Source organism: Sorex araneus, chromosome 2 (genome assembly GCF_027595985.1).
Source record: "Sorex araneus isolate mSorAra2 chromosome 2, mSorAra2.pri, whole genome shotgun sequence".
Lineage (NCBI taxonomy): Eukaryota > Metazoa > Chordata > Mammalia > Eulipotyphla > Soricidae > Sorex > Sorex araneus.
In genome coordinates this window covers 345813080-345838214 of record NC_073303.1, presented here as the reverse complement: position 1 = coordinate 345838214, position 25135 = coordinate 345813080, and the positions used below count along the sequence as shown (strand labels likewise).

Genomic DNA, 25135 nt, shown 5'->3' with positions numbered 1-25135 from the left:
TGTATCCCAGCTCCACTGAACCTAAGCACTGGACAATTTAGTCCATAAGTCAGCCCAAGTACCTCTGGAAGCGTTCCTTTCACTCCTCCCACAAAAAGAAATTTTAAAAAGCGTTTCCCTTGAATGCATTAACCTTCCCCGGCTAATAGCCCCATTTCGCTCTTAAAAAAAAAAAATTACAGCTCAAAAGCAATGCTACATTTGCTGTCTCTGCTGCATCACCTCCCACTTGTTTCTCCCATTTTTTCACTTGATTTTATTATGAAGTATATGACACAGTGCACAAAACATAAATTTGGAGCCAAATGACTTTTCACATAGCAAACGCCCAAGTAATCATGACTCAGGTGAAGAAACAGAACATAAGTCAGCAAATCTCATAAATGTCTCCTGCTGTTACTTTTTCTTTCTTCCACAAAGGTGATTAATAGCAATCATAACCCTTAACAACAAAGTTTGATTTGTGCCTGGTCTTGATCTTCCCCAAAACAGCTTTATTTATTTATATTCTTCTGTGGCTAATTTGCTCAGTATAAATATTCTGACATTCATCCATGTCAAGGCATGTAATTTTTGCTCACTCCCACTGCTGTCAAGTATCCACTGGGATGAATACATATTTTACACTTTTCAGACGAGAGCCAATATATATAGTATCGTTAAAAACACCTTTGTCCATGTCTCCTGATGCATGCTTTTCTGTTAAGATTTATCTAGGAACAGGGAGGCCAAGCAATAGTACAGTGGGGAGGGTGTTTGCCTTGCACACAGCTGACCTGGGTTCAATCCCTGGCATCCCATATGGTCCCCTGAGCACTGCCAGAATGTAGAGCCAGGAATAACACCTGAGCATTGCGAGGTGTGACCCAGAAAGAAGACGATCTGCTAGATCATGTTATTTTAGTGGATACATGTTTTTCTATTTGAGAGTAACAATCTACCGTTACATCCATAGTTGTGTGAGAATATAACTAGCATTTCACCATGGTGTTGTGCGTATGTGTTCTATCGTTATTGATGAGACAAAGCACCTTGTACTTTACTAGTCATTTGCATAATCTCTTGTGGTTGTAAGACTCAAATCTCTTGCCAATTTTTATGAGATTGACAATTAGATTGTCAATCTGATTTATTTCTATATTCTAGATCTGAGTATTCTGTTGGTTGTATTATAGATAACTTCTTGACTGTGACATCCATTTTTCTTTTCACTTTCACTTGAAAAATTTGGGGGGCGGCACAACCAACAGTGCTCAGGAATCACTACTGGCGAGCTCAGGGGACCATATGGGGTGCCAGAAAATGAATCCAGATCAACCACGTGCAAGCTTTCTACCTGCTATACTACCTCTCTAGCCCCAGTAATTGGTATTTTTATCTACTTCTTGACAACCAGTAAACTTTAATTAAAAAAACTAAAACTTTAGTGAAGGACATCAGAAGAAAGAGAACAAATCCCAGATGATCTCACTTACCTGTGATATATAGAATAACAGGAGGAGGCAATGTAAGGCACTAAAGAGGCATATGAAGATTATCCTTGACCCTATATTATAGAAATGTGGACAGTGAAGGAAAGAAATCAAGGTGGGAAGATGAAATGGACAGTAGATAACAGGGGTCAGGAAGCCTGGGTATTAGCAGTGGTACAGAGGTGTGGCATATGTATATATCTAAACCACAGAGCCAACAACTCTGTAAGCATGAGATCTAAACTATAACAACTAAACATAAGAATATCACTTTTGGGAATATACTCTGGGGTCCAAAAATACACAGCAAAATACCATCTGCATTTCTATGTTCATAGCAGTACTATTCACAATAGCCAAAATCTGGAGTGCCCAAGAACAAATGAATACAAAAAATTATGGCACATCTACACAATGGAATACCACACAGCTGTTAGGAAAAATGAGGTCATGAAATATGCCTATACATGGATGGACTTGCAGAGAGAAATGAGACAGAAGGAGAAGAACAGATATAGAAAGACTGCATTCATTTGTGGGGCATAAAAAAAAAAGTATGAAACCAATATCCAAGGCCAGGGAAAACAGGTCAAGAGAACTGAACAATGATTAGAAATTACCACAAGGGTATGGGGACGTGGAGAGTAGTTAAGATAGAGGAGGGTCAATTATGACATTAATTGGAAATTATCACTCTGGACAAGAACTGAGTGTTGAAAGTAGGTAAAGGGATATACATGATAAGTTTTTAGCATCATACTGCAAACCATAATGCCTAAGACAAGAGAGAAAAAACAAAGAGAGAGGAGAAACATGTGTCATAAGGCAGGCTGGGGTGGGAAATGGTTTTGGGGGGAATGGGAGGAAAAAGGGACACTGGTGCTGGGAAATTACACTGGTGGAGGGATGGGTATTGGAACACTGTATGGCTGAAACCCAACCATGAACAGCTCTGTATTGCTCTTTCTCATGTGATTCAATAAAATTTAAAAAATAATATTAAAAAAAAAAGTGCCTGTCAAGGAGGCAGGCTTTGGGGTGGGAACAAAACCTGAGATATAGGTGGCAGGAAGTCAAAATAGTGGTATGATGGTGTTGGATCACTGTACCCCTGAAACTCAACTATGAATAACTATGTAAATAATGGTGCTTTAATATTTTTAAATAATTTTTAATATTAAAACCTGAAACTTTAGCATGCTTTGTATACTGCCCAAAGAAAGTGTTTTGTTCTTCAAGTTTTAGATATTTTTATTTTGTAGATAATTAACTTTGCAGTTATTTTATATCTCATATACATAATATGCAATCCATATATATCTCTCTGCCTTTAAATTATACCAAACTATTATCTTTGAGCTTCCTTTATAAAATTTTTTTAATTTTTAATTTTTATTTACTTTGGGTGGAGGGATTGGGCCACACCTGACAGTGCTCAGAGATCACTTCTGGCAGGCTTGGGGAGACCATATGGAGTGCTAGGTCAAACCCAGGTCAGTCATGAGCAAGGCAGAGGCCCTAACTTCTGTACTCTCTGCTCCCGCCTCTTTGTACCCAATTTAAAAAAATCTCTCTCGAGTCAGCTGACAGATTAAATGCTTCTAGAGAAACTAAAATTCAAAACGCAAGCTCCTTTTTTTCTGGATTTCTAGGAGTTCCCTACATTTCTAAAACAGAAAAACTTAAAATTCATGGAGCAGGTAAAAACCAAATGATAGGAAATAAAATACCAAACGTAGTAATGTATTGGTAAAAATGCTTTGTTTATCCATATATATAGCCTTAGAACTAATTCTACTTAGCAGATTCAAAGTGACTGAAAGCGCCCAAAAAACTAACAGTTATAAGCAATATGCAACTTCCATCAGTTCCTTAAAATAATTTATAGGAACTTGGGCTGGAGTGATAGCACGGCGGGGAGGGTGTTTGCCTTGCACGCTGCCGACCCGGGTTCGAGTCCCAGCATCCCAAATGGTCCCCTGAGCACCGCCAGGGGTAATTCCTGAGTGCATGAGCCAGGAATGACCCCTGTGCATTGCCGGGTGTGACCCAAAAAGAAAAAAAAAATAAATAATTTATAGGAACTTATCTGGGAGGAAAAGAGAATTGAATAAAACACATAACTCTGTTTACAAAATTTATTCAGCATTAAAAAGAACAGCTAAGGAGGCCCAAGGATGGCTCCGTGGCAGAGCACCTCTCTTGGAGGAATGACGCTGTGAGATGCACCCCTGGTACTACTCCATCAACTGTGATCCTGGTGTGTATGATCACTGGAGCCACAATGCAAGTATGCAATCTCCTATGCAAGGCAACCAGGTGTGTGTGACCCCAGAGAAGAACCCTTGGATATGTGACTAGCTAATCTTTGGCAAAGGCGCTAGGAACATGACGGAGAGCAAGGAGAGCTTCAATAAACAGTGCTAGGGAACTAGAGAGATAGTATCAGAGAGCAGGTGCTTGCCTTGCATCGGGCTGACCTGTTTGATCCCAGGCACTACACATGATCCCTTGAGCATCGCCATAGGTCACACTCTAGAACTCAGAGCCAGGAACACCCCTGAAGCAGGGCTGGGAATGGCCCAACCCTCCTCCTCCCTACCCTCACCTCCAGCCCAAATATAAATATAAACAAAAATATAAATGGTGCTGGGAAAACTGGTTAGTCACAGACTAAATAAATGAACCTGATCCCTACCTCATACCAGTGTCAAACATAACACCCAAAAGTCAATTTAAGATGAATCAAAGACCTCGATATTGGACATGGATTTACTAATTACATCGGGGAAAACATAGGCAGGATTCTCTAACATACTGTGACTTCAGAGGCCTCTTAAATGACTCAATACCACTGGCTAGGAATATAGAAGCAAAAATAAAAGGGAATAAAAACAAAGAAGTTTCTGCATTGCAGGAAAAAAAAAAACAACCTTAAAACTAAGACATCCCAATGAAGAGAAAAATATCCATTTTCACTAAACAAAAGCCCAATATTCAAAATTTATAAAGCACTCACAAACTTAACAACAAAAACCTCATTCAAAAAAATGGGGAAAGGAAGTGAACTAATACTTCCTCAAAGACTTAGAGTAGGCCAATAGGTAAATAAGAAAGTTCATTCAAAGTTCATTCTTCACTTATCAGGGAAATGTAAATGAGATGCAACTTCACACCAATAAAAGTCGCACACATCAAGACAAGACAAGACAGTGCAGTTGGGCTGTGGGGAAAAGGAATCCTCATCCACCCTTGGTGGAACGTTGTCTCTAGTTCAAACTCTAAGCAAAGTATACAAAGACTGCTCAAAAAAATTAAGAACTGGCTTCCATATAACCCAAGATTTCACTTCTTGTTTTTGTTTTTTTTTTTTTTGCTTTTTGGGTCACACCGGCGATGCACAGGGGTCACTCCTGGCTCTGCACTCAGGAATTACCCCTGGCGGTACTCAGGGGACCATATGGGATGCTGGGAATCGAACCGGGGTCGGCCGCGTGCAAGGCAAGCGCCCTACCCGCTGTGCTATCACTCCAGCCCCAAGATTCCACTTCTTGGCAGCTACCCCAAGAGAAAAGGTACATTAGTTTGAAAAGATATTTGCATTCCAATGTTCAATGCAGCCCTACTCACAATAGCAAAGATACAAAAATAACCCAAGTACGTAAGAACAGATTAGTTAATAAGGAAATTGTGTGCTCTCTCCCTCTACACACACTACACTTTACACACATATGGGGGTGGGTGGGGGGGAGGAAGAGGAATATTATTCTGCCCTTAAAAAAATGAAATCCCTTAATTTGCTGTTATGTAGAAGGAACTGGAGGATTTCATGCTGAGCGAATTGAGTCAAAGGGAGTAAGACAAATTCCAAATGATGTCTCATACTTGGGAGTATAAAGAAACATACTAAGGGTTAAATGCAGACAGCAATAATGGTCCCTGAGAGTCGGCCTAGAGAAATGAGTTTGCCAAGTGGGGAATAGTGGGTGTCAGAAAACCTAGATAGATTAGGGAACACCAGCATGGAGATATGCATCAGAACAATTCCTTGTACTTTCTGTCTTTTGACTACGAAACTTGAGTAAAATTCATTGAACTGCACAGCATTATAGAAAATATATTGTAATGGGTAAAAGTTTATAAATTAAAAAAAAAACTATCAGCAACGTTTGAAGGTACTTACCCTTCTAATCTAACATCTGGTAAAGATCTGTTGAGTGCAATCATCTCACTTGCCATTAAATTGAACTGATTGATTTTAAACATCTCTTTCATCTTTTCTTGATCTTCCTTAGGAATGACAACTGGTTTCCCCATTTCTCCAGGACCTTCATGAGGCTTTTGTATAGGCTCTAGTACTTAGAACAAGAAGGAAAGTAATGTTAACTTTACAATAAGTGATTTATGATTCTGTATAACATCTGAGTTTTAATTATAGCCTCAGCAACGAGAGACATTTCTTAGCCCATCTCCTTCCACTGTACAGCCCTTCTAGGGACCCTTCCACATCTGTGTCTGGATGCAGAACCTACTAACTCACCTAAGTACTGTTCCATCATCGTGCTTCCACCTCAGATACTATTACCATGTTAGCCTCACTAAAGAGCAGTCTTCACTACACCCCATGGTCTCCAAGACTCCAATTTTTTCAGATGGAAGTGAGGTGGAGTTGAATCTAACTTTCTAGACCAACCTCCTGGACACTACACCGGCTACCCACCTGAGCATCTTTTAAACAGCAACTCACTATTTCACTCCAATGTATCACATGTGCTTTTGTGTTGGTACCTTTTCTCCTCCCAATTTCTTTGTCAATGATAACCAAAAAAGGAGGAGGTAGGAAAATATCCACATCACAAGACTAGTCTTAAGTTTCTAATTGTTGAAGCCAGATCATGGGTTTGAGAGGTTCATTTTAATTTTCTCTACTTTTATGTTTGAATTTTGTAAAGGTGGTAGAAAACATGAAGGAGAATTGAATGAATTATTACTATAAATGCTACTAAGTATAAATCTGGTTACTTATAAGTTACTATTAAACCAGAAAACTAAAAATCTTTTTTTCATTTTTTAATTGAATCACTGTGATAGACCCTTCCAAAGCTGTTCATGATTAGATTTCAGTCATACAGTATTCCAACACCCATCCTTCCACCAGTGTACATTTTCCAGCATCAGGTTCCCTTCTATCACCCCCCACCTGCCTCTATGGCAGACGCTTTTCTTCTTTCTGTCCTCTCTTTCCTCTCCTCTCCCCTCCTCTCTTCTCTGTCTCTCTGTCTCTCTCTGTCTCTGTCTCTCTCTCTCCCCCCCCCCGTCTCCACCCTTCCCGCCCCAACTTTGAGCACAGTGAAAAATAAAATTTTTGTTTGTTTTTTGTTTTCTGTTTTTTTCTTTTTGGGTCACACCTGGCGATGCACAGGGATTACTCCTGGCTCTGCACTCAGGAATTCCTGAGTGGCCGTGCTCAGGGGACCATATGGGATGCTAGGATTTGAACCCGGGTCGGCTGCGTACAAGGCAAACGCCCTACCTGCTGTGCTATCTCTCCAGCCCCGAAAAATAAAAATTTTATCCCATCATAATAAATTAAAATATTGGCCTTAAGATCTTAAAGTCACAGACAAAAATGTTTGGGTGTATTGGGAAAGAAATTCCAACTACAAATGAATATTTTGTACCTCTTCTGAGTCACTCTGAGATCAAGTTAGTGATCCAGCTCTAGGTGCTTGGGTGTATTGCTCTTGGAAGAGGGAGACCATATTATACATAACAATCTAAAGCTTTAGATCCAAGAGAATGAAACTAACTAAAGTATGCAACCTCAAGCTAGATTCACGAATATGCATGAGGACAGGCACTAAAGGAGGGGCACCCTCTCCCCTTCCTACCGCCCCCAACTCCTGTGCCCCTCTGGCCAAGTGTGCAAGCATAAGGCATATAAGGCATACAACCTCTGGCAAACATGACAGTCAAGCATGTGTGCAACTCTCCAGCCATCTCAGGAACAACAATAGGGGCAGAGTGGGGAATAAAATTATATAACTACAACATGACCTACGGACTCTACTATAAAACTCCAACTTTGAATTATAACAGCATTAAGAACGAAACGACTAATAATTATCTTTGACAAGGAGGCTAGGATAAATGCACCTGGTTAGTCAATAAATCTTTACAACTAAGGCACTTACAGTATTAAAAATAACAAAAAAGATATACACATTAACTTCCCACATATTCTACTTAACAGCCTCATTTTAATAAAATCAAGTTTGGTAAAATTTTTTGTTTCCCCAAAGCACATGAAATTGGGCTTAGATATTTCCTAAGCTGAAAAACTATTTTCTTGGCATTAAAATTTTACATGGAGATAATTTCTAAAAACCAAACCAACTTTGGACAAAGGAGTGATACAGCTGTTATTCCAAAGTCTTATGTAAGAATGAATATATTAAATACTATTAAGTTCCATTTACATGACAATGTACAGAAGTATCATGTTTTTTAAAATTTACCAAGAAAACTACATGCTTATCTTTTTTTTTTTTTTTTTTGCCTTTTGAGTCACACCCAGCAATGCACAGGGGTTACTCCTGGCTCACGCACTCAGGAATTACTCCTGGCGGTGCTTGGGGGACCATACAGGATGCTGGGAATCAAACCCGGGTCAGTCAGTGCAAGGCAAATGCCCTACCCACTGTGCTATCACTCCAGCCTCCACGCTTACTCTTAATGCTGACAACTAAGATCAAATATATAAACCACACAACATACCTTTAAAATGTACTTTAATAAGCCTTACAAATCTGAAATTTGTATCTATTATGGAAGTAAAATAAAGAGTTAAAAGCTATATGAAACCCTCAAAAAAATTACTAATGAATGTCTAAAATTTATTTTTCCCACGATTTTATCACACAATTATCATGTTTGCTGATTTTATGCACTAAATTTTACCTATTCCAAATATATTTTAACATCTCTAAATGTGAGACAAAACTTTGAATAATAATGGGAATGGTTCTGTAGACATGGAGATACTGCTCGAACAGTTAAGGAGGCAATATTTTATAATCAAAGTTATTAAACAGCAGGGCCATAGAGTAAATCAGAAAAAATTTCTTGAGAATAAATTTGTCATACAATCCCGTCTCCAAAAATAACAGTAAATAGGCATTAACTATTTGTGGATTATAAATTTTGGGTGACTAAATACTGCTATAAAAGCACAGCTATTTACCCAATAAAACATATTAAGAGTTCACATATAATTCATAAAAATCAATATAATTCCTAAAAAACAGAAAAATGTATAGCTAGGTATTCTTTTATTAATCACAGAGCTTTCAGAACCCAGAAAAGCGGAATTATTGATTCATGATGCAAAGTAATTTTCATTATGTTTAAAAATAGTTTGTTTTTTGGCTGAAATAATAAGAGTTTAAAACTGATTTTTCTACATGTCTGCTATCAAAAAATATTAGCAGTTCCAATCTTGGTCCTTCATTTCTGGGTTTCCTTTCTGTACCCAGATATTACAGCATTCTGTTTTCAGTGCAGCCCCTATTTTATACCCCGATCTTTTTTCAAAAGCCATTTCCAAAAAGTGCTAGCTGGAGCTCTCTATACCATCAAGACTCCCCAGATTACAACTCTCTACAATGACTTTTCCCCTTATGATAGAAATGGGAAGGCAAAAGTAATCTCCTTTGCAGCCTGATAATGCAATTCCAACACTCCCCTCTACATTATGGTATGAATCTTCTGTACAAATTTAAAAGCTCAAACTCAAGAGATTTCCTATACCACCTGATAAGTTGCAGGAAACGAAATTTAACAACACAAAAATTTATATTTTAATACATTTTTTTATATGGAGACCTCCCCAGCAGCGTGGGAAAGAGGAGGGTGTGAGTGTGGAAGTGTGAGCTGGAGCCATTCCTCAGAGCCAGGGGTTCAACTCAGGTCCTTGCACATGCAAGGCACGTGCTCCATCCTTTTCAGCTCTCCCCTTGCCCTCCCATGCCACCCTATCCCCCCCATAGGAAAACTGTTGCAAGAACCCACCAAGAGATTGGTGTAAATATTAATAATCATATATAACAAAACCAAACAGGGATTATCATTCAAACAGTGAAAACATTCTAAGTAGGTTAGTTTTCAGAGTGACAAAACAGGTATAAATAACACTCACCATCCCCAGCAGGAAGTCCTTGCTCCTTTTTTTCATCACATTTGTTGCATTCACTGAAGTAGAGCAGCAGGAACATATCCAAGAGTACCCAAATCAAGGAGGTGGCTAGGACCACCTTGCAATATGCAAATTTTCTCATGGCACTTTAAGTCAAATGCAAAATTTTAAAATATATATATATAAATTTACAAAGATCATGAAAATTACTCCAATCTGGTTTCATCAGAAATCACGTTTATAACCTACAAAAAGGGAGAAAAAAATTGATTAAAAAAATTCTGAGCCTAGATATTGTAAAATTAATTTAATATATACATATAATTTTACTATTAAGAATAAGCTTATAAATCAAATGTAGAAAAATTGTTGTAAAGTATATACATATACAACATATATATTGTTGTAAAGTACATATGTATTTTATGTAACCAGAAAGGACATCCCAAAATATTAAGTGTACTTGTAAATCATTGTTTCTGCAGTCTCTATGGGCTCTTTGATCTCTCCTCTATATCCTTTCTTTCCTCAAACCGAGACTGCTTCACTACACAGTGAGAACAGAGATGCTGTCACACTATCTTGGAAATCATAGTTTTGATTTCCTTTAACCCCTCATTTCCAGAATTTCCAGAAACTCCAAACCAAATCAAGATGAAAATGAAAAGTTTCGTTCTCTCGGATCAAAAGCTTTAGACCGTGGTGTATATAATGGTATGCATCTCCCTCTCCCAAGAACAGTGCTCTTGAGCAATTTGACCTGGTGTCCAGTTAGCTGACCAGGAAGAGGTACAATATACAGGATCCTGTATATTGTAGTTGGAGTTTCTGTCCCCAACCCCCTAAAAACTTTTTTAAAAAAGTTTTCCTTTAGGCCTATAAGGAGGACCTAGGTTATTTTATTTAGTAATTACATATGCCATTTGCTATATTCCTCAATTAAAACTATAATCAATGGTATTCATTCACTAGCTCATTCAATATACCTTTATATTCAGGAAAAATGTCAAATATAAGAAATATAAAAGAGAAACAAATATACACACTTCCTGCTCTTGTGAAGTTAAAAGTTAGTCCAGGAAAGGTGGCATTAGTCACATAAACAAGGGATTTCAATTGTGAAAACTGATGTGAAGGGAGGTACATAAGACTACAGAATTCTACAACAGATTTCACTTTATCAAAAAGATTTCCCTGAGTAAGACATGAACTTAAGAAAAAACAAGTTATTAGTGTTATCTTGTTTGGGGGTATAACTCCCACAACAATAGTGAGTTTTGTGTTGAAATATGGAACTAATCAAGGTGAAGAGAAAAATGAAGTGAAATTCATCAGTTATACAGTTGGGGTGGGGGGCGGGGGGTATACCGGGGATTTTGGTGGTGGAATATGGGCACTGGTGAAGGGATGGTGTTTGAATACGATATAACTGAGACATAAACCTGAGAACTCTGTAACTTTCCACATGGTGATAAAATTTAAAAAATATAAATAAAAAAAAGAAAAGAAAAAACAAGTGCTTCAAGCAGTGAATAGCATGTCCTATAGCAGGAAGAAGCCAACACTGAGAAGTCACTATGAATAGACAAAAGAGAACTTGGCTGTGAGATGAAGTTGGAGATGAAATACACAGTAAATCTAAGAGGTACTTAGATCTGGGACAAACTTACTGGATTTTAAGAATGTATTAAAAAGGGAAAGATTTAATAACTGGATGCAGAATAATGTGAGTCACTGAAATGTAATATTAAGAGCAAACCTATCTTTGGATGGGAGGAAGAGCAAAGTGAGAAGAATATTAACTTGGATTGTGGACATAATGAGTGTGAGGTATGATATCCCTCAATTGCCTTCAAGAAGAGATACTAACAGCTGGAGAGACAGTACAGCGGGTATGGTACCTGCCTGGCACAGGGCTGATCCTGATTTGATCCCCTGCATCTCATATGCTCCCTACACATCTCCAGGGTAAACCCAGAACACAGAGCCAGGAGTAGGCCCTCAGCGCTTCTGGTTGTGGGGCCCCCTGCCTACTGCCAAAGCAAACAGGAGAAGACATTAACTTCAGCAGCTATATACAAAACTCCGAGCTTAAAGGAGGGGTCTCACAGTCATATTTTACCACATGGACGAATTATTGTCTTACTAAGTCTCTCCTATGTATACTGTAGGCATGTAATTTATAAACTTTTTTTGGCTGGAGCCATAGCACAGTGGGTAGGGCGTTTGCCTTGCACGCGGCAACCCAGATTTGATTCCTCCGCCCCTCTCGAAGGGCTCCTCTCGGAGATACCGAAAGTATCTCACCTGCATGGCAGAGCCTGACAAGCTACCCATGGCGTATCCGATATGCCAAAAACAGTAACAACAAGTCTCATAATGAAGATGTTACTGGTACTCACTCAAGCAAATCGATGAGCAATGGGATGACAGTGACAGTGACCTCATCAAAAAAAAAAAAGGGGGGGGGCGCAGGGAGAAAGACAAATCATAAAACAACACACTACAGCTTCCATCTAGCTCTCTCAGATTACACCCTCTGACTAAAGACAGTGCCTGTCCGAAGGATACTCAATCTTCCTACTGAGGGGTCTACACAGGGAGAAAAAAGGCTCCAGTACATCCTGCCAGGCATCTGAGTGAGGCTTGTTAGAGGAAGCTCTCAGTCACACCTTCAGATGACCGCCAAGTGCAGCGGACAAGTAACTGCCACATCCAAAAAGATGCTGAGTGAATACCACTTTGCTATGCTGGACCTACATACTATATCCAAAGAGAAAATAAAATGATAAATATTTATTGTTTAAAGCTGCTAAGTTTCACAGTAAATTGTGACAAGTCAATAGAGAACTTCAACAGCACACTTGAACTAGAAAGGAAAGTTTTTCATCTATCTTAAACATATTCAGCAATGAAACTGCAGTGCGTCGGCGTGTGGGAATAATGACTATATCTGCTGGTGCTGGAGTGGGGTGGGGACACGTGGTGCCAGAGACTGAACCCAGGACTCCGTGCAAAGCAAGTGTTCCAGGCTTTGCGCTATTTCTCTAACCTAATTCTGGAACTTCTGGTGCATTTCTGTAACATTATAAATAAGGTGAGTTAAGGATTCTGGCTTCAGTTTGACACGGTGCTGAGTAAGCAATATAAAAAGAAAAGGAATAAGGACCAAAAAGGGCAAAAAATTATCATACACAGATAGCATGTTTTCTACACAGAAATTCCAAAAGAGCCTATAGCGAAATCATGAGAACTAATTCATGACTTAATTCAGATTGCTCGAGATAAAATGGATATACATCAATCATACTCTTCTCTATATATAGTAACAGAGTATATAAAGTAATATTAATCATATTCAAAACAGCTGTAAAATCTAAAGATATTCAGGAATAAGTTTAACAATATAGGTGGTACAAGACGTGGAGAACATTTTCAAGATTACTGAAGAACAGAAAAATACATGACTAACAGATAAGATATACCATGGTAAAAGTAGGGAAATATAATTCTCAAAGAAACACAAATAATGGGGGCCAGAGAGATGTTCAGTGGGTAACGCCTAGCTTGCCTTGCTTATGTCCTTCCTGAGTTCAATCCCCAGCACCCGTACAGTCTCCTGAGTCCCACGAGTGATCCCTGAGCATAGCTGAGTGTGAACCTCACCCCTCCACACCCCTGCCAACAAACAAACAAAAAACAACGGGTCTGGAGAGAAAACTATGGCTTTTGCCTTGCACACTGCCAACCTGGGTTCGATCCCTGGCATCCCATATGATTCCCTGAGCACCATCACTAGTAACTCCTGACCATCGCTGGGTGTGACCCGAAATGCAAAAAAACAAAAACAAAAACCCATTTAGAATTATTCATCTAAAGTACTTAAAACCAATTGGTACCCAGAAACAAACCCACTTATAGGTAGAAAAGAAGTAAGTAAAGGTCAAATGGGTACAGGAGCAAAAGGCTTTCCATGTGGTTAAAAAAAAAAAAAAGATCCTTATACTAGTAACAAAAGTTGTCAAGGCACTTGCCTTGCATGTGGCCGACCCAGTTTGCTCCCAGCACTGCAGATGGTCCCCCAAACACCACCGGGAGTGATCCCTGAGCACAAAGCCAGAAGCCCTGAACAACACTAGGTGTGGCTAAAACACTTAAAAAAGAAAAAGTACATTGTATATAGAGAACAACGTAAGCCACAATTGTCAAACAAAAGAGCAGCCTATTACTAAGATAAATATGGATGTAGTCCCTCAGGTTTCAATTTTGTAGTCTCTACTTCCTATGTGCAGGTCAACAGTTCTGCCACTGTTTTTAAGTTGTCTAGTTATTTAGCATTCAGAAGTTCATTCACTAAACAAAAAATAATCTAAGAAAGTAAAAAATAAAGGTTCTAGCATATTGTCATTCAGAGTATTTTTTGGGTACAATCCCACATCCTCAAACTTAATGAAATTAGTAAAATCCAATCTAAAATTCCTGTATAAAGTAATGTCCACATTTCATACACACATGGTATCTCTTTAATTATTTCCCAGGTACTCTGTCCCAAGTTTAGAGATTGGAGGAATAAACTTACCATTTCTGAATACTCATGGTATAGATTTGGAAATGTTTCAATTTAGAGCATTCTGTATCTATATCTTGAGTATAGATATCAGATATCAAAAGTATGAGTTTAAAAAATGTTGCAGAAATAAACAACACAAACACACATACTCTCCACACCCTACGTGTGGATAAGAATAAGACCTATAAAGTCATCTTTATGCTTTCACCAGCTATTCAACGGCAGTCTGTATTAACATATATGTCTACTCTTCCCAGATAATTTTATTTCATTATTATCATCAGCAACTATATATCTAAATATTTCTAAATAGCTTATAATCTGAGGTCTGCTTTTTCTCTAATTCTGTATTCCAAAAATGTATCCACATGTTGCATGTAGCTGTAATGAGCTTCCTTGTGTGGTTCAGCATGTTAGGAAATAAAAAGTTGTTTATTTAATAAATAACTATAATAAGTGATTAAGTAACTATGAATAACCATGGTTATTTATTCTACTTTTTTTTAGGGGACCTGGAAGAGTTGGGACACATCCAGCGGTGTTCAGTGGCTATTCCTGGTTCTGTGCTTTAGAGTCATTTTTAGTGCTGTCAGGAAAATATATATAGTGCTAGGGTTCAAACCAGGTTTGGCTGCATACAAGGCAAGTGCCTAACTGTAGTCTCTCTCTGGACTCTCATTCTACAATTTTTGTTTTATTTTGTTTTGTGGTCACACTAGGCAATGCTCGGGTTATTCCTGGCTCTGCACTCAGGAATTACTCCTGAAGGTGCTCAGGACCACCATACGGGGTACCAGGGATCCAACCCAACCAAGTTGGTCACATGCAAGGCAAATTGTTTTCCTGTAGAGAGTCAGATGGCAAGTTCTTTAAACTGTGGACATATTTGTTTTACTCGCTCAACTGGTGGTGTACTGAATAATATCACATGTAAGCAACTAAGTATGACAGTTTTTCAATAAAGCTTTATGAACACTGAAATTTTTATGAAACCTGAATTTCATGAAATTTTCATGCTACAAATTCTAATACACTGGAGCGATAGCACAGTGGTTGGGCTTTCGCCTTTCACGCAGCCGACCTGTGTTTGATTCCTTTGCCCCTCTCGGAGAGTCTGGCAAGCTACCAAGAGTATCGAGCCCGCACGGCAGAGCCTGGCAAGCTACCCATGCGTATTGGATATGCCAAAAACAGTAACAATAAGTCTTTCAATGAGAGACGTTACTGGTGCCCACTCGAACAAATCGATGAGCAATGGGGTGACAGTGACAGTGACAGTTGTTACTTTTCTAACATCTAAAAATGTTTAAAACAGTTTCTTTATCAAAGGATGTTTTTTAAAAATTGGGTGGGAGGTCCCATGGCTGGACACATAGTACAGCACTTGCCCTGCATGAGGCTGACCAGATTCGATCCCTTATAATTCCTTAAGTTCTGCCAGAAATGATCCCCTAAACACAGAGCCAGGAATAAGCCCTGAAGACAACTGGGTGTAGCTCAAAACCTATCCCACCCCACAAAAAGAAGTCTTGGGGCTACAGAGACAACTCAGAGACTCAGAGGGCTAGAGCATATGTCTTACATGTGAGGTCTGGGTTTACTCCTAGCACTGGATGGTGCCCTAAGCATGGCGCAACCCCCTGAGCAACATAACAGCAGGAGCCCCTTAGTACTGCTGGATGTGACTCAAAAACAAACCCCCAAAATCCTCATACTCTAATGATGGATGTGGTGTTGAATATGTGCATGGGAAACTATCATTAACAGTACAGTAAATCACAGAACCTCAATAATTAAAAAAAAAAAAACCAAACATTTTTTAAAAAGTCATGATGGAAAAAATTCCTCACATACTGGGTCAGAGACATAGTTTACATATTAGAGCACAACACAGCATATGGCTAGGCATGAACAGGGTCTGCTTCCACTGCCAGCAAAGAATGACCCCCAACCACAACTGAGTATAGCCCACTGCCTCCTGATTGCTGCCCAATGTGGCCTATGTTTAAAAAAAATTATTTTTTAACAAAATAATCTCACTAGTTAGCACAATAACCCTTGTTCTAGACTATAGACCTAGAGCTGTTGTAGGCTTTAAGGTATGACAGTACTTTTTAAAAAGAGCAGCACCAGGAGCAATTTCGAGTGTAGGAGTAACCCCTGAGGACTGCCAGGTGTGACCCAAAAAATCAAAAAAAGAAAAAGACATGAAGATATCTAAAATTAGGATATGTATTAGGTTTTAAAATGACTAACTTCTTTTCACACCTGATTTTAGCAAAACAGATAACAAAATGAGTTCTATAATGTTTACTGATAAACTTTTTTTTTACAATCTAATCGCTATGTAGTTAATATCTTAATGTCTGTTTATTTTAAATTAAAAATTAAGTTCGTTTTAACTCTAAATGTTTTGGTTTGCATATCCCCACTAACCCTGACATTGTTTGTCAGTGTGTATTTTTCTGCCTGCTGTAAAGGCTTTAACTTAATGCAGTAAAGTCAATTATCTATATTAGGTGAGTTATTTTGTCATTTTTCTATTAGTTTATGAAGCTATTTCTTCAGGATGGATTATAATCTTGTGTATAATTTTACATGTACTGTGTGTTTTCCCAGTTTAAAACTTAATAAGAGTACTCTCACTTACATTTATCAACTCTTAGGAAACTATTCTTTATTTTGAAATGATCAAAATGCTTTAATGTATACAAACTTCTTTTTTTTTTTTGGCTATACCCATCTGAGCTCTGGTTTTACTCCTTATAGGGCTCAGGGTACCGTGGGTGGTGCTGGGGATTGAACCATGGTGGCTGCATGCCAGGCATGTGCCTTACCCACTGTACTCTCTCTAGTCCATGTGTAAAACTTTTCAAAGTTTTATCTTTCACTTAAGTAGAGTGTCATGTCTTTATTCCTGTGGGTAACCAACCGTTCCAGAATTTCTAATGGGCTGTTCATCTTTTCTCCTAAAGATGTCCAATTCTAACTCTGCCATAAACCAAGATTCTGGGGTTCTGTGGTTCTGGTCCACTAGTCCCTATACAACACTGCTTTCTTATTACAGCTTTATAAGTCTTGATGTGTGATAAAGTAAGTCATGCCTTTCACATATGGATGGGTGCCAGGGGGAAACTAACCAAGTCATGTCCAATGGATCCAGTGGCCACTCCCAGCAAATCTTGGTAAAACTATGCAGGTATGACTACCCAAGCGGTACTTGGGGCTCCAGAACTCGTGGGAGCACATGGTGCAGGGGATAAAACTTGGAGCCCCTGTATGTAAAGCACATGCTCCAACACTCTGAGCTACCTCCCTGGCCCTTTCACTATATTTTGACAAGTGCCCTGGCTACTTTTAACCCACTTTTGACCCTTTCTTAAGTAGAGATAACAATTTAACTACCTAAAATGATATTCTATCTACTTCAAAAGAAATGTGCTTACATGTTAAACCAAAACAATTCTAGAAAAAAAAAATTGAAAATCACATATTATATAAAAAATGGTGTAAGAAGAAATGCAATCAAGGTCTAAAAATTTCAAGATGTTTTGCAAAATGTCATCATTATTAAATATAGAGGCTGGAGAGATACCATAGTGAGTAAGGCTCTTGTCCTGCATGTGGCCAACTGGGTTTAATCCTTGTTTGATCCCCAGTACTGAATATGGTCCCCTGAGCCCAGTTAGGAATGATCCCTGAGCAGAGTCAGGAGTTAGCCCTGAGCACCACCTGGAATGGCCTAAAAACAAACAAAATGCAAAGAAAATTAAAGCATCTAACTTTACAGTCTACTGCTACTCCTTTTATTTAAAAAAAAAAATGTTAGTACATCAGTGTGACCTTACTCTATGCTCCCTAACTAATGATTCTTGACTATGTTGTCGATACCATGTGGGATACTACAGATGGTACACGTATGAAAGCAATGATCCACACCATGAAGGCTCTTATCTCACTGTTAAACTCCACTCTAGGAAACATTCCATTCATGCTACAGAAGAAAACATGAACTCAGGAAATCTGGCAGGAAAAAGACAACTAGATGGGGAATTTTCTAGCAGTTTTATCAGAAGGTAGCATGAAATGGTTAATAAATATTTCTGCAACAAGGTTTTCTTGAAAGTGAATTTTTTGTATAGTTGCTTTGTTTTTGTCTCTCCTTTACTTAAAGCCTTTTACTGGCTTCCTGCTATCTAAGTTTGTTGTAAACTTATGGGTTCTGTAGGACCCATACTGAAAATTCTCACTGAAAAAATTCCAAGGTCAGGAGCCAAAGAGATGGTACAGTAGGTAGTGAGCTTGCCTTGCCTTGCACTCAGCTGAGCCAGGTTTGATACCCGGCCATCTCATATGGCCCCCCTGTGAACCACCAGAAGTAATTCCTGAGTACAGAGCTAGGAGTTACCCCTGAGCATCACCAGGGTGGCCCCCAAACCAAAACATAAAAATTTAAAATATTCCAAGGTAAAATAAGAAAATGTTACGCACTCGCTATTTGCCTTGGAATATTTATACTATGTACTATTTCACTAAAGGTTCTGTGAAATTTCTCTAACAATGAAACCTACTAGTTAATTCAGAATTTCTCATTTCAAAGCAAGGGACTTTTCCTGTTTACATTTTTCTTTTGTTCATAACATAAAGGAGGTTTTAAATAGCAGCAAGTAAAATAGGAAGCTGGTTTTAAATTTGTATTCAGGCAATTAAAAGGACTCTGGATAGGGGCTGGAGCAATAGCACAGCAGGCAGGGCGTTTGCATTGCAGGCAGCCGAACCAGGTTCAATTCCCAGCATCCCATATGGTTCCCCGCGCACCGCCAGGGGTGATGAGTGCATGAGCCAGGAGTAACCTCTGTGCATCGCAGGGTATGACCCAAAAAGAAGGAAAAAAATAAGACTCTGGATTATATTTTCCTGCAAAACTGCTATCTCAGAGACCCTATTTTGTTTCAAAGCCAGGGCTGGAGAAAAAGTACAGTGGTGCAGGTACACGCCCTGTGTGTGGCAAGCCGGGAGCCATCTCTGGCATCCAACGGTCCCCTCTGCATCACTGAGTGCAGTGCTACTGGGTGTAGCCCTGAACAGTCTGAGCAGCAACACACCCTTGGGTGCTTGCACTGAACTTCAGGCCCAGGTGGCTGAGAATCACTGCAAGGGGCCTCCAACCTCCTGAGCACTGTTTGAGAGGGACCCCCACGCACCACCGCTGCTCACCCAAAATAAAACATAGGTCTCTTACAAAACAGACCATCGTACAATGAAATTAATCTTCTACAATCATGATTTAAATGTTAAGTTCTTATTTCTCCAATACTTTTAACACAAGCTTCTACATAATAAAAAAATATTGTGGAAAAAAATGAGAAACCCAGGTGTAAGTAATCATAACAAAATCCCTAGAAGAAAAAGGATTCACGTATTTTCCCTCAGATAAGTTAAATACATCAGCTATTTTTATTATTTTTTTCCTAAATTTAGACCATCACAGTCTAAAAAATTTACTTAGCATCACATTCAGCAAATGTTAACACTGTTTAAAGCAAGATGCTGGGAAGAGTTAACACAGCAGCTCTTCTTCATTCAGTACTTGCCACTCTCTGGGGTATGCCTGGGAGGAGACATGGCAATGACCCCTAGCCAAGCTCTGAGAATTAAACTGGAATGTACACAGTCACTGGTGAAAGGTGTTAGAAGCAGTGGGTAAGATATATACCAGGCTGTCAGTAATGTTTAAAATATTCTTCAAGATTTATGATATACACCTGGTATCTGGTTTAGGTCCTAAGTTTCCATTACCAGGAGATGGCAAGAATGTGTCTACATGATAGCTTCCTATAAAAACCCTGGATTACAATATTCACGTGCTTCCTTGACCAAACACATAGTGAGGATGGCTACTATTCACAGAGATGAACTCTGCCTGTCTGAGACAGCTGAGGAAGTCTTAAATGCCTGATCTCTCAGGCAATCCTCTGGATCTATCTTTTCCCTGCTGTTTCTGCACTCCTATGCTTTGCTGTAAACCCTAGCATGAGTACATTAAGTTGATTTGTGTAAATCCTCTAACAAATTAAACATGGGGTCTCAGATCACATAGTAGTCAATGATTTGGTCTACTACCAGACTGACTATTTTTCAGAAATGTTCAGAATCACAATCTCCTTAAGTGAAAGTCAGTGTACAGGATAGAAGTTAAAATAGAAGGCATAAGATTCCTGTCTTTAGAAAGGTGCATTTCTAAGGCTGGTTCTTGGTTGACACCTGGAGCTTGATTGGTTCCCTATAAGATATAAAATTTACTGTGAATTCTAAGTGTGCCTAAACCATGCAAACAATCTAGTTTCTGTTTACCACAGCCTATAATTTTGACACATTTTGGACAGGGGATGTCTCTGAAACTGCCCCAAAACAAAAATTGCAGCACTTGTTTGTTTCCCCACCAAACAATACTAAAATGTCAACACTGTCACAATTTTAGAAGAATTTAACTGCCTCCCATGTGACTACTAAAGGGCTTTTTGGAAGACTGTCACAATTCCAGACTTCATCCTATATACTTTCCCTTTGATATACTGTTTTTGTATCCTTTTGTTAATAAATTTTAGTCTTTAACTCGGAATTGTATAATTCCTTCCTCCAAACCATCCCTGAACCTGGGGGATAATCTTAGATCCTCTAACACCACCAATATATTAAAACAGAAATGATGGCCTATCACATCGAATGTTGAAATTAAAATTAAATTCAAATTTTAATTTTAGCACTCATTAGTAATGTAATCTTAGCAGTGACATTTTATTTGTATAAAGCCAAGTCTTTATTTCTCTAAGTGAGAAATATGTACCTAATTATAGGCCCATTACACCAGATTAAATGAGAAGACACAACATACTCATATCATGCCACAAACTCAGTAAATACTAAAGAATATTTCAACAGACAATTTTTTTAGACCAAGCAAGAAATCCAGAACCTTTCATATGCATACTGATGCAACGAGAATTCAAGTGACCATTTTTGAAGTGCTACAAAAAGCAGCTCAGAAGTAAATTCTGATGCCCAGATCTTGAACACTGGCTCTGTAAGTGACTGCCAAGTTGACAGGACTACTGGCTATATTCAGCAAATCAAACACTATATAGTAAAAGAGAATCTTTTTACTTCTAAACCTGGTCTTCATTTAGTCTTCAATTTGTCCTCCCCAATGAGAAATGAATGTGCTAATTAGTATGAAGTTAAGTTTGATGGTTACATTTCTCAAATTACTAAAATGCAATTTTAGCATAAGCCATTTTATGAAGTCTGTTTGAAATAAATTTAACTATATGGTCACACTGCAATGTAAGAGAAGGGGAGCCCTCAAGTCATTAACTATCAACTTACCCCAGAGTGGTTTTTCAAATGAATTCATATCCCAAATCCATATGTCCCACATCTCCTGTTAAAAAATAAATTTCCTAAAATCAGTTTATTACAGAATAACTATCTTCCCCCACTTAGTCAACCTATTCCATTTTACTACAAGCCAAGTAGTAGCCAATCAATGCTGACAATAATATCTTCAGGTAGCATGTTACATGAATGAGTCCTAGTAAATGAATAAAAGTTCACTGAGAATCAACAGCAAACTCATTGAAAATTCTATAAAAGTATCCATCTCCTTCTAAATCAGTTGGGATGCTTTCATTTTCTTTTAGATTTTGGGCCTCACCTCAGGGCTTACTCAAGGATCACTCTTCATAAGGATCAGAAGATGACATGGGGTGCCAAACCTCCTACCTGCTGTACTATTATGTCCCCTGGGATACTTTCCTTTTCAAAAGTGAAAGTAAAAGACACAGACTATACCTGTGGAAAAGATAGTTTGTCCTTTATCTACACCTCCACTTCACATGTTTTTAACTGCATTCGATCCCCATATGAAAATAGGTGATCTTTCTTTCCTACAATACCTATTATTGATGATTCCAAACCATCCATGGTCTTTCTATTACACTTACTAGTCCAAGTGACCAAGTCCCTTTTTTGGTTTTGTTTGACTTGGTTTTGAGGTGGTTCCTGGTGACACTGAGGGCTATTCCTTGTTCTGTGTTTGGAGGTTGCTCCAGGCAGGATTGGGCTAACCATAAGGTGCTGGGGAAGAAGCCAGCCTTCTGTATGCAAAAAGTGTGCTCTAGCCTTTGAGTTATCTTCCGCCAGCAAGGAACCACATCATAACTTCAGGACCTGGGGGAGTATATTGGGATGTACTTAAGGAGTATGTTCCTTCCAATATAATGAAGGAGAAACTACTCTCTGCCTTTGAATGTTATTTATATAACATTGTTAGAATACTACAGCCATCATGAAGTCAAGAGGATGCCGAAAATGACAACGTATATATGCAATTAATGAAGAGACCAACCATGAAATCTCCTATGTCTGGATTTCCTGTTACGCAGAGATGGCAAAGTCCTTTGTTTAACTGGGTATTCAATAGCCAAAATGATCCCAATACACCATTCCACAACCAACAGTTACTGATTTAAACAGGCATGTGTCATGCAAAGGAGAAAATGAAGATGTGCATCACTGGTAGAATCCAAATGAAAAGTCCACTGTTACGGGAGACTGCATAGAGAATTTCAGGATAAATTTATCACCTACACAACAGCACTTGGTGTACAGCATATCCATCTCAGACATAACATTATTTAATCTGTCACAGGATCATATCCCCGAAAATTTACTCAAATCTTACTAAATATTAGATGTGTAAGGTATTGTGCTAAGTGTTTTGATAACATAAAAAAATATAAAATGGGGACCAGAAAGGTAGTTCAATGGATCTGAACACATGCCCTGCATGCAGAAGGCCAGGCTCAATTCCTGGCATTAAACGGTATCCTAACTACCACTGGGAGTGAACCCTGGACACCAACATGTATAGCCTGATAGCCAAAAAATTGTAGATAAACAGATGAAAAAGGCTTAGACCTTTATTGAAGTGGTACGTAATTCAGGGGATAAGAGCAAGGTAAGTTTGTGTGGCACTTCACAATTTACAAAATCTTTTCCTTTGCCAAAGGGCCAAAATTATTCAGGCACTGTGGTAAACAAAGGAAACTGCTGGTGTAGGATGTCTGAGAACTTGGTAGGAGCTGGGAAAAGACAAAATATTATTTCAAGTAAACAAAATAGTGTGAGACAAAATAAGAAAATGAAAATGTCTGCAGACAGCAAGAGAAGAGGCGGGAGAAATGGCTTAGCGGGGTATCTTCAGAATAGAAGGATCCCGTTCCATCACACTGAGGGCTTTGAGCGCAACGGTCAGGGGAACTCATCAATTCATTCCCATGTTTCTACTTTTATCTCTAATATAAATGCCAAATCATTATACCAAAATACTGTGTCAGAGTTTCAGGGTTTCTTTTTTCCTTTAACTCAGACACTGGGGATTATATTTGGACTATCAAGAGTGGAAAAAACCACGGATTCTAAGGAACAGTTTTGGGGTTGTAAATGTTTCAGCTGGAATATTCTCGAGGTCAGGGGTCCATGTTATATTATTCTGGACATGAAGCCCCCAAGGTTTACAAGGTTTTGTTCCACATTTTTGCACCTAAACCTTTAATTACATAAAATTGTCTGGTTTCCCTCTTGTATCATTTCTCTGCTCCCCCTTTTCACCTTCTATACCAGTAGTCTTTACTCCCATCTCCCTGAGAGTAGTCTAATCTCTCAACCCCCAATCTTATGTAATCTGGCTTAATTTCAATGATATCATTTGTTGATTAAGTAACTATAGTATGCTAACTACCTATATACAGTTTCATTCTACCAAATATCCTAAGCTCTTAAAAATTTTTTTCATCCAGTATCTTTTTTTTTTTTGGTTTCACACATGCAAGGATGTACCAAAAAGACTAGATCTCCAGCCTTTCAATACCACTCATTATCCTTTCCTAATGCTTTGCTTTATATGTGGATACCAAATACTAATTTATAGCAAATATATTAGTTATATTTATATATATAGCTTCATATGCACAAAGTCTTAAATTTTGTTCGATGGTACTACTACAACATTGGTTGTAGTGTCAAGCACTTGATAAAAGAATCAGACACGGGGATAGGGGTGATAGTACAGCGGGTAGGGTGCTTGCTTGCCTTGCAAGTGGCCAACTCAGGTTCAGTTCATCAGACCCCATATGGTTTCCTTCCAGGAGGGATACCTGAGCACAGAACCAGGAATAAACCCTGAGTATGCCTAGGTATGGTCCACACCCCCAACCTACAGAGAGAGAGAGAGAGAGAGAGAGAGAAGTGTCTGATATATTTGATTATAAAAATAGAAAAACAATGCCAAATAAGAAGGAATAAGAGTGATCAAATGAGTTTTTTGTTTGTTTTTTGTTGGAGGGTCAATATGGTAGTATTTATTTGGGGGTCTGCTGCTTGTGGTTGCTCCATGCAATGCCTGGAGGAACGTGTGGTGGCAGAGACTGAATCTGGGCCTCCTGAATGTGAAGCATACATTCCAGCCCACTGCATTACCTCGCTGGCATCAAAGTTTAGTTTTTTCAAGGATCAAAGATATTTAAAAATTAAAAGCTCATAACAAATTAAACAAACTAGAATATGTAACTTAAAAACTAAGTTGAAGGGGCTGGAGAAATAGCACAGTGGGTAGGACGTTTGCCCTGCATGCGGTTGACCCGGGTTCGATTCCCAGCATCCTATATGGTTCCCTAAACACTGCAAGGGGGTAATTCCTGAGTACAGAGCTGGGAGTAACTCCTAAGCATCGCCAGGTATGACCCAAAAAAAGCAAAAACAAAAACCAAAAAAAAACCCTAAGTTGAAAAAAGTAATAAAACATTCAACTGAAAATCTATGAACCTCACAAATATAGAA

At 38.6% G+C, this 25135-nt stretch overlaps 1 protein-coding gene across 4 annotated transcripts in view; it reads right to left on the bottom strand.

Moving 5' to 3' along the window:
• The window catches only part of GALNT1 (polypeptide N-acetylgalactosaminyltransferase 1), a 104808-nt gene that overhangs the window by 41155 nt on the left and 38518 nt on the right, over window positions 1-25135 (bottom strand). For 2 of the 4 annotated variants that reach the window (XM_055127988.1, XM_055127989.1), the window contains exons 2-4: window positions 21623-21677; window positions 9670-9911; window positions 5656-5830 (exon numbers count right to left, since the gene is read on the bottom strand). In XM_055127988.1, the coding sequence (XP_054983963.1) occupies window positions 5656-5830; window positions 9670-9808 (314 nt within the window). In that variant the 5' untranslated portion in view covers window positions 9809-9911; window positions 21623-21677. The remainder of the gene's footprint in view (window positions 1-5655; window positions 5831-9669; window positions 9912-21622; window positions 21678-25135) is intronic. The other 2 variants (XM_055127990.1, XM_055127991.1) reach the window with 1 other exon arrangement.